Here is a 13,839-nt window from a genome sequence, read left to right on the forward strand (position 1 = left end):
CCTCCCTCCTTCCTTTCTTCCCTCTTTCTTTTCCTCCCTCCCTCCCTCTCTTCTCTTTTTTTTTTTTGTTTCCTGTCTCTCTTTCTTCTTGTAAACCTCTTTGCTTTCTTGTCCCAGTCTTTCTCAGAGTTATTTTTTATTATTTAAGTTTTCAAACATACACCACAGAGAGGCCAGAGAGAACTCCACATATCCATCTCCCAGCTCCAGAAATTATCAACATTTTGTGAAAGGGGCATTCCAAATTGGAACACCTAACGACTTTTGGGGAAAGCAGTTTTATGTCTGATCATCATCCTATTTATGAATAGGCAGTAGGAAGTAATTTGAGCTTTATAATACATTTCCCACATTTTGTCAACCAAAGGAGATACTATACAACTGCAAAATAGATAAAAAGCGCCATATGAAGTTTTGGAATTCCTCAGAAATCACTGCGTGTAAAATCAGTGCCTTGGGGCAACACCTCACTAGCTTGGATTATTAATACAATAGATACCCTTTCTGACTTGAAATCATATATACTGGGATTTTAGAATTACAGTACACTGAACATCCATTAATCCTCCCAGTGTTGGGAACAGAGCTAAGTAGCACCTGGTGGCTAATTACAATTACACCCTTCCATGGAGGTTAATAGATTTATTTCAGGGCTCCAGATTGGGCCTGCTGGGTATACATGTACTAATAGCAAGTCATGTTTTGATAGAGTTTCATAGTGTGCTTCTTCTCACTGCTTGAGACATTTAAAAATAAAATTATTATAACGGTTATATCTTCAGAATCATGGATAAATTAAAATGTGGAATAGACTCTGAAGTCAAGTGTTTTATTTATTTATTTATTTTGTTTTTTTGTGAGGAAGATCAGCCCTGAGCTAAAATCCATGCTAATCCTCCTCTTTTTGCTGAGGAAGACCGGCTCTGAGCTAACATCTATTGCCAATCCTCCTCCTTTTTTTTTTCCCCCAAAGCCCCAGTAGATAGTTATATGTCATAGTTGCACATCCTTCTAGTTGCTGTATGTGGGACGCGGCCTCAGCATGGCCGGAGAAGTGGTGCGTTGGTGCACGCGGGATCCGAACCTGGGCCGCCAGTAGCAGAGTGCGCACACTTAGCCGCTAAGCCATGGGGCCGGCCCCAGAAGTCAAGTGTTTTAAGGCTTGAGAGGAAAGGGGAAAATATGTGATGACATAATACTCATAAAATCCATTACTTTATAAAATCATTTTAAAGCATTTTTTGGAACTTTACATCATGAGGTAGGTGGAATGCACATGCCATAATGCTCTGGGGTGTGTGTGTGTGTGTGTGTGTGTGTGTGTGTGTGTGTTTGTATAGAAACAAAGAGAGAGATTCAGAGAGAGACCCCCACCACCAAATGAGAGTCTGCTAAGCTTGAGAGGGATGGTTACTTGCAGCCTGTACTACAATTTTTAACTTTGGGGCAATTGACAAAGTGTTACTCTATAGTACTGTTATTTGACAAGAACATGACAAAGTGGTGATATAAAAATTGAAAACTATCTTCTGCTCAACTGTTATGTCCAACATCACCATTTTCACTAACTAATGATTTGAGCATTTACTGTGTACAGAGCACTGCCTTAGGAACTCTGGAAGATTCCATGTTCAAAATGTGGCCAGGGCTCTCAAGGAACCATCAATCTGGTAAAATTGTATCTTTGATGTTGAATAGCTGACCCCTAAATGCACGAGTGACTAGGAACTAAAGATTGCACACACCAACAAATGAAGAGAGTTACTGTTCAGTTTCATTTGTGTGGTTTGTTTCTCCATACTTCACAGCAGAAGTAGAACGTTGGGCCAAAGAGGAGCATGGTGGACTTTAGATGGGGGTTCTGGTTATTACCTGCCTCTGCTGTTTATCTCTTGGTTCTTAGTTGTCTCATCTATTAAAAAAGGTCTCTAACGCTTTTTGTTGTTGTACAACGTTAGTGAAAATCTTTTGAGTACATTCTCTCAAGACATGCATTTATTTCTGAATTCTATTCACGAATTACTGTACTAGCATATAAGGCACATTGTAAAACATAATTTAAAAAACCAATATTTAAAAGGATCAGATAAATAGGAGTTTGTGTGATTTCTTCCCTTTCTCTGAGGTCCACTACCTTACTTTGGAAACCACGGATGGGTTTCAACTGGGTGAATTCTAAGGCCCCTTCTAACTCTAAACTTAAGTAAATATAAATAATACAACACCAGTAATTCACTCTGAAGTTGTACTTGATCTAGAGCAACTCAAGCAGTCCCTTTCAAAAACCAAATGCAGATACATTCTGCAGTGGACAGAAGCCAGATGGTCTTTGGGAACTAATCATGGGTCCTCTTTAAGGCCATGGTTTCCAAATCAGTCAAAAAAGTCTTAGACTCTACTGCAGACCTATGAATCTAGGTATCAGGAATGGGGCTCAGAAATTTGCATTACAATACTGTCCTAGTAAGTGGTCCTAGTGCAGTCACCCAAGACGTGAGTGTCACCCAAGTGGAAACCATAGCATGCTTTTCTTATGAGAGGCAGGATCCAGGAAGGAAGAAGCAGCCATGTGATGTAGTGGGAAGAATATTGGAATACATCTTTTCAGGTCATTAGATATTGATCTAACTCATTTATTTGGTAATAGCTGCTTTGATTCTACTTATGGATATTCTGTAATTTATCTGACAATTCCTTGTTTGCTGTACATTGAGGTTGTTTCTTATTTTGCTTTTTTTTCTCCATTACAAATACTGCTTCAATAAACATTCTTTGGGATTTTATTAAATATCTGTATTTAACAGTAAATTTTAAATAATAATAAGGAATTTAAAAATATACATATTTATTGGTGATTTTATTTCTATGGAATAGATTCCTGGAAGTGGAATAAAAAAGTTGGATCACAAAGTGTGAACATTCTGCATTCTAATAGACACTGTCAAATTACTCCCACATTGGTTGTAGTATTCCTTACTGCTGCCTACAGTCTAACCAGCAGTGGGTGTTAACACTCTGATGGGCAAAAAAATGACATTTTATTGTTGGTCGAATTTGCATTTCCTTGACTTCTAATGAGGTTGAGTTTCTTTTCATTTATTCATTTTTTCTTCTGTTAACTGCTTGGTCACATCTTTTAAAGATTATTCCGTTGTTTGTTTGCCTTTCTCTAAATCAGTGTGTAGGAACTCTTTGTATGTTAGGACTATTACCCTTTTAACAGCAAGGTGTTGCAAATATTATGCAAATATTATCTCCAACTCTATTGTTTATCTTTTATCATTCTTTTTTTTTTTTAAACTGAAGAATATTCATCCTGAGCTAACATCTGTGCCAGTCTTCCTCTATTTTGTATGTGGGTCGCTGCCACAGCATGGCTGCTGACAAGTGGTGTAGGTCCACGCCTGGGAAGAAAACCAGGGCCGCCAAAGCAGAGCATGCTGAACTTAACCACTAGGCAATGGGGCCAGCTCTTCATTGTTTTTTTAATACAGAATTGAAGTAGCTGAATCACAAGTTTTATATACATATATATTTTATAGAGATATTGTTTACGTATGACATCATATTAGTTTCAAATGTACAACGTAGTGATTCCATATTTGTATATATTGTGAAATGATCACCACAATAAATCTAGTTAACATCCATCACCATACATAGTTACCATTGTTTTTCTTGTGATGAGAACTTTTAAGATCTACTCTCTCAGTCCTATCTTTCTTTTTGGTGCTATTGTCCTAGCAAAATTTCACTGCTTTTAAAGACCTTAATAATGATACATTCAACACTTTAGATTTAAATTTAAGTTGAATTATCATTTTTACATGAGGCTAATTACAAAACAGAGGAGTAAACGCATTCCAGTCAAGAGCTGGGAGACCAAGGCAGAGTCTGACCGGTATTATTGCAACATTTTCAGAAATCACAGTAGGTAGATTGAGGAAAAGATGGTACAGCATTCTTTAGTGCTTGAAATGTTAATATCATATTAAATAATGCATGGTTATTGCATAGTTAATGCAACTTATTGAGCAAGTTGTTCTGCAGATGCCCAGGGCCAGAGGAGAAAGTAATATCTTATTGCTGTTACCAGAGTTGAATATGTTAATAATAATAGTTTATTCATCAATGAGAGTAGGATAAACATCCTAAAAGATATGCAGAGAAAAATTCACAAAAAATAATACGTCCATATGAAAACAATAATGTTTAGTGCCCATATGAAAAAATTCCCTAAAGCACTCATAATTTTAATAAATATAAATTAACCTTAAGATACTATTTTACCTATCAATATGATAATGCTTAAACATAGAGTTGAAGGTTTGAATATCAGGTATTTCTGTAATGAAAATGTAAATTTCTATAACCTCTCTGGTGAGCATTAAAATACTGACATTCTCTGACCCAGAAATGTAAAATTCAGTTTATTCTGAAGAAATAACTAGAGATGGACACAAAAATATTATCTTTCAAATATTCCCAAATATTCAAAAAATTAAAATAACTTAAATCTGCACAATAGGAAATTGACTAAATTATAACGATCCTTATTAAAGAATACTGTGTCCATTAAATGTCATAATTATTCATTCATTTTTTTCAATAGTTATTGAGCACCTACTGTGTGCAGAGCAGCAGGCTGGCAGCTTGGGTTATAAAAGCAAACACATGTCACCCCTGGCCATCACAACATGTATATTCTAGAATTTTAGAAGAATATGCAGAACATTGTTAAAAAACAGGGGTTACAAAGTACTATGTATATTATGATCACAGTATTATAAAAGAGAACACCCATGAAAGTGTAGAAAAAGGAATACATTAAATGCTCATAGTGATTACTTTGGGTCTTGAGTATTTTTTTCCTTGCGTTTCTACATTTTCTAAATGCTTTATAAGGAAGATACATTGTTTTATAAAGTAATTAACATTACTATGATAGTATCAATTAACTATAAGTTTGATAGTATAAACTATAGGTGGCATGGTGTAGATTTCCATGTGTATGTAGCGGGGGTATCCTTTTTCATTTGGTCCTTAAAATTCTTGTGTTGCCTTTGACATCAATCATTTAGTAAAAGAAGCTCTTCTAAGCTTTCCCTAACATTCATTTATCTGCTAGGTGGTTTCAAATTTTGGAATAACTCCAGCCTGGATGTCTGTCTTAGTCTGCTTGGGCTACCATAACAAAATACCATAGACTGGGTAGCTTAAACAACAAATTTATTTCTCACAGCCCTGGAGGCTGGAAGTCCAAGATCAGGATGCCACCATGGTGGGGTTCTGGTGAGGATCCTCTTCCTGGCTTGTTGACAGCCTTCTTCTCCCTGAGATCTCACATGGCAGAGAGAGAGAGAGACAACGCTCGTTCTCTGGTGTTTAGGGCTTTGACATGTGAATTTTGGGGTTGCACAATTCAGTCCATAACGAGGACTAACACAGTCAAGGGGCACAGACAGCAGAAAGTCAGAGGAGGCAAAGGAAAGGCTCGTGGACTCGGATGCACGCCCATATGAGGCTAGACGAAAAGAACTACAGCTCTTGAGTCTGAAATGGGAAAGGCTGAGAGATTATAAGGACCTATAAAACCATGGAGGACAAACTTCTGGGATGGGACATCTATTTAAGCTAGAGGGAAGCAGTACCTAAATGGGAAATTGAAGAGCTACCCCATCCAGTTGCTAATAAAGGTATGGACACATTTCCCCCAAAAGTGGAATGGCTGAAAGTAGCTAGAAGGAGCCTGACCCCAAGGGAACTAGAGACCCAGACAGACCACCCAAGAAGATGGGCCCCGGGCAATACTTGGGTTTAGCTTTTGGCTCCCCCACCGCCTACCCACAGTGCCTTCTGCATTTGATGATATAGAAGGAGATACAGATGCCCAAGATCTGAGCTATTTGTAGCTGAATTTTCTCAAACTGACTTCTATCCCTTATTTTTCCCCAAATGAGAGAGATTAAAAGAAGGCATTCTCTGGCTTAGCGAAGAGAAGGCTGAGGGGAAATATTATTGGGGCTGGTTGAGAGGGTGGTGAGGGGAGAGGCTTTTGGCAATACATGCCTGGTTGGGTTGGTTAGGTTTCAGTTTTATCAGGGAATGAGGCAATTACATTACCTCAAATTCATCTGAGTCTTATCATTGAAAGCTTTTTGCCTTTTCCTAATTTGTTGGTTTATATTCATCCAGTACGTCACCAATTAAATTAGGACATTTATGAGAAAATTAAATATAAAATGTCTATGTCCTGAATTTGTACATTCTGGTAAATGTTTTTGCTTTTAGACATAATCTGAGGTACAGCTCTCGGAAGAAATTCATAATGGCTTCCCTGTCACTTATTACTGTTTATTAATTAATCATTAGAATGAAACTGGACTAGGTGGCCAGTGGGCCAGAGTATCCTACTCAGCAATATCATGGAGATTAAAAAACAAAAAAGGTGCCTATACTGATTCCAGAAATTTTATACACACTTATCCACACACGCAGATGTGTCCACACAATTGCCACCATTAAGTTAAAAAGGATGAAGAAGAGCTATAGTTTTGGTCATGGAACAAGGTCCACAGTATACTGTTAGGCGAAAAAAAGGAAGTTTCTGAAGAGTGGGAACAGAAGCACCCCCATTTTTGTAAAGTATATGTGGTAATATATATGCATAAATTAAAAATGTAGAATAATCAACAATATGTTAACAGTAGTTACCTTTGTTTTATTAATTTTTGTTGTGTGTGACTTTTTATAATGGCATGTATTTCTTTTCTCATCAGAAAAATAAACAAAAATAAAGAATATAATACAAAGGTTTCAATTGGCAGGAAAAATCCCTGTGTTTGGGGGACCTTGCACAGAGTGAAAAGAATTTCCTTCTTTGCTTTTTTTAACTTCCGGTTGATGCCATGTCCTTTATTCTCTCCAGTATTCTCTCCCTCTGGGGCCCAACCTTTCTCCAACTAATGATAAGAGTATGGGAAATTCAGAAGGTCAGGGGTTCTAGAAATCATCTTAAACCCAGGGCAAGTTTCAAGGGGCATCTCATTTGTTTACCAAATGAACAAAGGATGTGACTTTATCCATACGCGACAGAGCTGATCAGAGGGCTTTGGTCCTTGCCTTTGGAGGACCAGGTTAGCATCTCTACAGCAAACTTGGTCCTTGCTGCTCATTTGACTGTGGCCCCTTAAGCATCCCGTCCCACCTGGCTTTCATGGTAACTGGGGTGAAGTTGGGGACCTCTGGGGACTTGAGCATCATGTTAGGTTTCCTCCTGCCTATCCTCTGAGTCTTCTTACTTAGAATCATGGCAGCCACAGCTGCATGGGGTCTCCTGGGGAGGAACCAGGCCCTTTTCTGTTCCACCCCACAGCCAGCCTCCAGGAAGAAAGGCCCCTCATTGACTTGGAATTATGAGTAGTCAAGGAAGCACTAGCTCAACTGCCGACTCTTTTTCTATGCCTGAGTTTCTTTCTTTTTTTTTTTTTGAGGAAGATTGGCCCTGTGCTAACATCTGTTGCCAATCTTCCTCTTTTTTCTTTTTTCTCCCCAAAGCCCCAGTACATAGTTGTGTGTCATAGTTGTAGAGTTGTGGCTCTTCTGTGTGGGATGCCGCCTCTGCATGGCTTGAGCGGTGAGTAGGTCCTCGCCCAGGATCTGAACTGGCGAACCCTGGGCCCCTGAAGCAGAATGCATGAACTTAACCACTGCGCCACTGGGCAGGCCCCTATGCCTGAGTTTCTTTGAAGATATCATCTGATACATTCAAGAGACTTCTTTTTGTCTTGCTTCTTTGTTTGTTGGTTAAGGATGAGGGACTAAGAAATGTGCCCTGCTTTAGTGTGCGAAGAAAGGGACTTTCCAATTTCTGTGGGTTTTGTCTACAATATTTTTGAAACAAAATTCATTTCAATTAATTATTCTAAAAATTTCATAGGATTTTTAAGAAAAGATGGTTGGGGAGGGTGGGTACTGAGAAATCGTGGTATAACTGTATTGCAAAGACTTATTGAGTGGAGCTTAATTTTGGGACTTTAGATGTGAAAGGTATAGGTGGGATAAGCTATTGTTGTTTCTCAGAGGGTGCAGTTATGAAAAGCTGATGGAGGGGCCTAAGCAGGGCCCTGAAAGCCTCTTTCTGATCAGTGGTTTTCTGTGGGTGTGTTTGAAAGTGCTTTTACCTGACAAGTGCACTTTCCTTTAATGGGCGGTTGAATCTGAATGCTTAGACATTTTGCTGACTTTTAAAAGGAGATAACAAGTAAACTTCATTAAGAAGTCTCATTTTAGTGGTGTATTGAATTACACTTTGAAAGCATATTTAAATTGTGACCTAAAACACTGGCATGTTCAATATATATATTTTTATGCATTGATTATGGAAAGAGTCTGTCCATCTATTTGGAAGTGTAGATGACAAAGCAGGATAGTATCTATTTCAACCCATTGTCAGGATTCCATTTTGTGTTGGGCTTGCACAGTGCTGGGTTTATGTATTAGCAATGAGTCTTCTGTCTCCTGAGATTCCTTAATGCTTGTTATACTCATGTCAATACCAGGGAATGAGTGTTTGCTTTCCAGATGTAGTCACTCCTGGCTAGGAGTTTACAAAGTCACATTTGAAAAATATATGCACTAGGCAGTAATGATTTGTTGAACATGCTGGGCATTCGCTCACCTCAGGGCCTTTGCACCTGCTATTCTCTTGGCCTGAGATATCCTTAGGTTCCTCTTCTTTACTTCAGATATTTACTCAAATGTCCCCTTCTCAATGATCCTCATCCCAGTGTAGTCTACCCCTCCATTTATCATTATCTAATTATTTGGTTCATCATATCTCCTTGCATTAAAATGCAAGTGCCACGAGGGCTGGAATTCTTGTTTGTTTGGTTCACTGCTGTATCCTTAGGGCTTGGTACAGTGCTTGGCACAAGCAGGTATTATTAATTGAATGACAATAATTAAATTGATAAACTTGTACATATGTCACTTTTATTTGGGCATAATTTGTCTGCTTGTGAATTATCCAGACCCCAACATGAACTGTATCAAGGGACATAGATGTTAAGATTGAACACCTGTGAGTCTTTGAATATGTGGAGATGTGAAATGGGTAGGGGTTCGCAGACCTGCTACGAGAGGTGCAGAGAGTATCACTGTGGGCAGGAGTCTCTTCTCACCTGCTGCCCCTTCAGGTGGGGAGGAGGCATTGCCACAGAGTGGACCACTCATCACAAGGAACCCCCATTACCTGCCCCGGACTCCTGAAATTAGTCCCTAGACTTTTCTGCCAGGACTTGACCCCTGTACTTGCTCTGTTCACACTGCCAAGGTCATTTGTGGTGGGAAGTTTGAAAGTGGGGCCCACATTCAGTGGTTCTTGACCCCCAGTTGATAAAGCCAAATCCTGCACATTCCTTGAGCTCACCTACTGAGTGAGTCTACACAGCTAATTTCACGTTTCATTCCTTCCAGGAGGAGGGAGTCTGTCTGAGCATGGTTACTATGATATCTAACTTTTTCTCTCCTCTCATTATATCTTAGTGGGTTTTGGTAGCACTTAGGAACATCTGAGATTTTTTGAGGTTGAGCCTATCACTTTTAAGTCTCATTGGCAGGCAGTAAATGTACCTTCTGGTTGTGATGTCCCTTCTGTCTGGTCCAGTATTCTCCGCCAGCCTGAAATTTCTGGTCATCTTTCTGGATTGTGGCATAATCCCTGGAAGGTCTCTTTAAAATGAAAGTATGTTACCTTGGTGTGTAACACATTTACCCAGGAGTGCTCATTGACGTGGACTCTCTACTGGAGCTGCTGCTGGAGAAGCAGATAGATCCCTGAGAGCACGGGCACCAGCATGTACACGTACATTTTGATGGAGGTGGTTGGGGATAGGGTTGGCGCCTGGAACTGGGGCATTCACTGGAGATGGCACACGTGAGCGAAGGCACTAGAGGCCATGACTATGAGGGAACTTGATGTATGGGAAGCAGGGATGTCAGAAGAGAAACAAGAGAGCGTGAAAAGAGAGGCATATGGCACCAGACAGAACCCTCTGGGTTTTGTCCTGGGATTTTCTACAACCTGACCTGCAAGAGGATATGTACTTTTTCCTCTTTACATGGAGAAGGATGCATTAATCATAATCTTAGAAGATTCCTGAGTTGTGAGAATTGGTCCAGCATGCTTTGAGTTCACAATCCTATTTAGCTCCTTTCTTTTTCTAAGTAACAATTGGTTTGGGGTTGGAAAGGAATTGACACACAAGTCTTATTTCCCTCCTATCTTCTTGCATGTGAGTTGAGTATTGAACACAGAGCTGTGCCTAGAAATTATCGAACCTACACAAGAAAGCAGATAGGTCAGCGTTGAGGTAATTTTGATGCTATAAATGTCTGAAGCCTTGCTGTATTTAGAATGCATATGTAACATCATCTTTTCCCCCTCCATCCCCATGCTCACTCATTTTGTAGACTCCGAAGTTATTGTGGCATTATGGAGTGGTTGGTGCAGGGCAGAGGAGATAGGCCTCACTATACTGGGTCATGAGTCCTGGGAACAATCCTGACCCCATCACAGACTCCGCTGACCTATAAAAAGTGTTGTTAATCTTCTCACTGTCTGCCTTGCAAGATCTGGGAGGAAAAATGAGGTAATGTCTACTTAGACCTTCGAGCTTCTCGGAAGAACAGACTTCTACAGTAATATGATTTCCTAATGCATTTGTTTGTGTCGTAATGGAGTATAATTCCATTTACCTAAAGTTCTTCAGATAATTCCAGAATATCTGACAGTCTTGCACAGGGGAAACAATCCGGCTTTGAGAGTGAGAACTGGGCCTGGCCTAGGACCTAGCCTCAGAAGGTACTCAGCCATGTGAGCCAGCTATAAATTTATGAGGTTAAGGGGAGGAAGCTGGGAGAGGAAGGAATGGGAGCTAGAGTTGGTGGTGATGGGGTGAAGAAGTTGTAATTATCTTAGAGAGTTTACATCATACTTTTAAATGTTGCTGTTTTACTAAAAATCAATATCTCAATATATTTTAAAATATATATGTTTATTTTAAGTTAGCAATATTACATACTGGATGACTCATCTGCAATATTGATCCTGTCATCAATCTCTGTATTGATAGACTCTTTAACCTAGTCCCCTTCAAGATTTACTGTAATATGTTCTTGGGCCACAACCGGGCTGTTTGTTTCCAACTTGATACCAGCATTTCCATACAAACACTAACAAATTTATAGATTCATTTGTAAAACACCTAGTAGGTTATAAGTAATATCTTATCTTTGTTCTGTAGATAAAGGAATAAATAACTCTTTTTTATTGAAATAGTCATGAACAGTATAATTTTTTATATAGCCTTTTTGAGCAGTATTACAATTGGCTTTCTAGTTAGTTCTAAAAGGAGAAGTTAAAACAAAGGATAAACAGTGGGGGAAGTATACGTATGTGTCATCTCTGACATACTATAAAGATGTCGATTTAGGTTGTAGTTATTGTTATTGGACAGTTTTGTTGTGGAATTTTCTAGAAGCAATTGGTTCTTTGGCATTTCCAACCCAGCATTTCAAAAAAAAGTTCAGCCTTCTATAAAAGAATTTTGAGTAATGATTGAGTTAACCAGGAAAGAAGACAGTATGTCTTTTCTTCCAGAGAGGTGACTATATACACTTTTTAATAGCAACCAATTTGTGTTTTTAGAGCAATGGTACTAATCATATACCTTTCTCTGGGGGGAGGAAAAGTGTTACAGCTTTCATTTGCTAAATTATGGAATATAATGCAGAGAGAACATGTCCTGTCACCCAAAATGTGGCATGAAAAAATAAATTCCTACCAAATTGTGTGTTGCATCTAGGGACATATGAAAAAAGTCACTGTTTGTCTCTCAAATTAAGAACATCTTATATAAGGAAATGATATAGAATACTATGGGACTGCTCTTTAGACCAAAATAATCTTTTACTAAAAAATTATCACTCAGAAATACAGTTCATATCGAGTTAGATTATGGATAACGTTAATAAAATCACATTTTTGTTGGAGGAGGTTATTGAGAGAAATGACCGCCAGTTGACCCATGAGCTGGACCCGGGCAATCAATTGGAGGCTCCTCACCCCCTCTCCTGTCCTTGGAATGTACATTCTTCCCATCACTCCCACAGTGGGAACCATTTTCAAGGACTTGAAAGAGTAAGATGTTGTTAAAACCATGTGGACGGTATTTGTGACTGAACCCCGTTAAGGCCTCTGTATAAACTTTTAAGATTCTTTGGGGCGGATGAGGAGATATACATATGAGCCTCATATGTTAAGTTCCCTTGCTTGTTAAAACCGCCCTCCACCAATCTGGAGTGGCTGCCTCTTCCTTTGGTCTCTTCTTGCCCTCTGCGTATGGGGGCCAGTTTCAGATTTCACCCAGGGAAGCTCTGAGGCTGCAAACCAACAATTTTCTGTTCCTGACAATTTACTAGAATTTGAATGAGTGTTTCTGAATGTTAAATGTGTTGTGTAATTTTATGTCCTCATGTAAAACTTAATGATAAATTTATGAATTTTTGCAATTGTATGTGAATATAGCTAAGGCATACTTAAAAAAAAAAGATTGGGGGCTGGCCCAGTGGCATAGTGGTTAAGTTCATGCGCTCCCCTTCGGCAGCCCAGGGTTCACCACGCGGATCCCAGGCGAGAGCCTACATACCACTTATCAAGCCACGCTGTGCCAGGCGTCCGACATACAAGTTAGAGGAAGATGGGCACGGATGTTAGCCCAGGGCCAATCTTCCTCAGCAAAAGGAGGAGGATTGGCAACAGATGTTAGCTCGGGGCTAATCTTCTTCACCAAAAAAAAAAAAAAAGATTGAAAAATGCCCTCTTTATATTGATCTGTTGCACACTAAATTGTGATGTTTTATTTGAATTTGTTTCAGAATCGAAGCAAACGCTTGGAGAAGGTCCATGTGGTTATAGGACACAAATCATGTGACTTGGATTCTCTCATTTCTGCCTTCTCATATGCTTACTTTCTAGACAAGGTGAGGGACGAGTATGCTTTTTACATTTGAATTATGTAACTTTTAAGAACAAACATTTTTTGGAAAAAAGGAACCTGTTAATTTAATTTTTTATGTTCTGGTTTATTGTTGCAGAGAACAAAGTATTATAATCCACTAATCAACAAATATTTATTGAGCACCTACTATATGTGAGGCTTTGTTCTAGTTATTTCTTATTGACTCTCTTCATAAAACATTATTTCAGTAAGATTAATGTTTTCAAATTCAAAATTTTGTAACAGTTGATTACTTTTATGGGAATTCAGAGAACTAACAAAAGTCAGGGTCAGAATTTCTTGTTTCCCTTTATCATCCTTATTGGATAGCCTTGCCCTTGGGAGTAGAAAAATGTGTGCATAATAACCTGCATGAGCAGTACCTGAAGTACAGAGCATATTGGCTGGAATTTTTGGTAGCAGTGGTATTACGTGTCACATCTGTGTTCTGTTTTTGCCTTTTAGCCCTGACTTTGCACACAAGATCATTATCAGCCAGTGATAATCTCCCTTGAGCGAGAATCTTTCTACTCCGTGAAGTCTATAAAAAGCCTATAGAGGTGGAAAAGACCTTTCAATAAATTGTTTTAAAATTTCCATTCCATAAAATTCATCAGGCCATGATAATGCATCACCTTAAAGCCTAAAAAAGTACATTAGGAGTGTTTCAGTGCTATTTCCATTTTCACACAATTTTTAATTTTCCGGAGTCCGATTTGTTTTATTCCAGTTTCATTTGGATCCTTGGCTCTGAGAGTATGCATAGCTGATCTACAGC

General features: G+C 38.9%; 1 protein-coding gene across 12 annotated transcripts in view; it reads left to right on the forward strand.

Moving 5' to 3' along the window:
- The window catches only part of PRUNE2 (prune homolog 2 with BCH domain), a 350,844-nt gene that overhangs the window by 126,224 nt on the left and 210,781 nt on the right, over positions 1–13,839 (forward strand). For 11 of the 12 annotated variants that reach the window (XM_058565602.1, XM_058565604.1, XM_058565608.1 and 8 more), the window contains one exon: positions 12,940–13,044. The exons of the other annotated variant lie outside the window; for it this stretch is intronic. In XM_058565602.1, coding sequence (XP_058421585.1) covers positions 12,940–13,044 — 105 coding nt within the window. The remainder of the gene's footprint in view (positions 1–12,939; positions 13,045–13,839) is intronic. 12 annotated transcript variants of the gene reach the window in all.

This window comes from Diceros bicornis, chromosome 22 (assembly GCF_020826845.1).
Source record: "Diceros bicornis minor isolate mBicDic1 chromosome 22, mDicBic1.mat.cur, whole genome shotgun sequence".
Taxonomy (NCBI): Eukaryota; Metazoa; Chordata; class Mammalia; order Perissodactyla; family Rhinocerotidae; genus Diceros; species Diceros bicornis.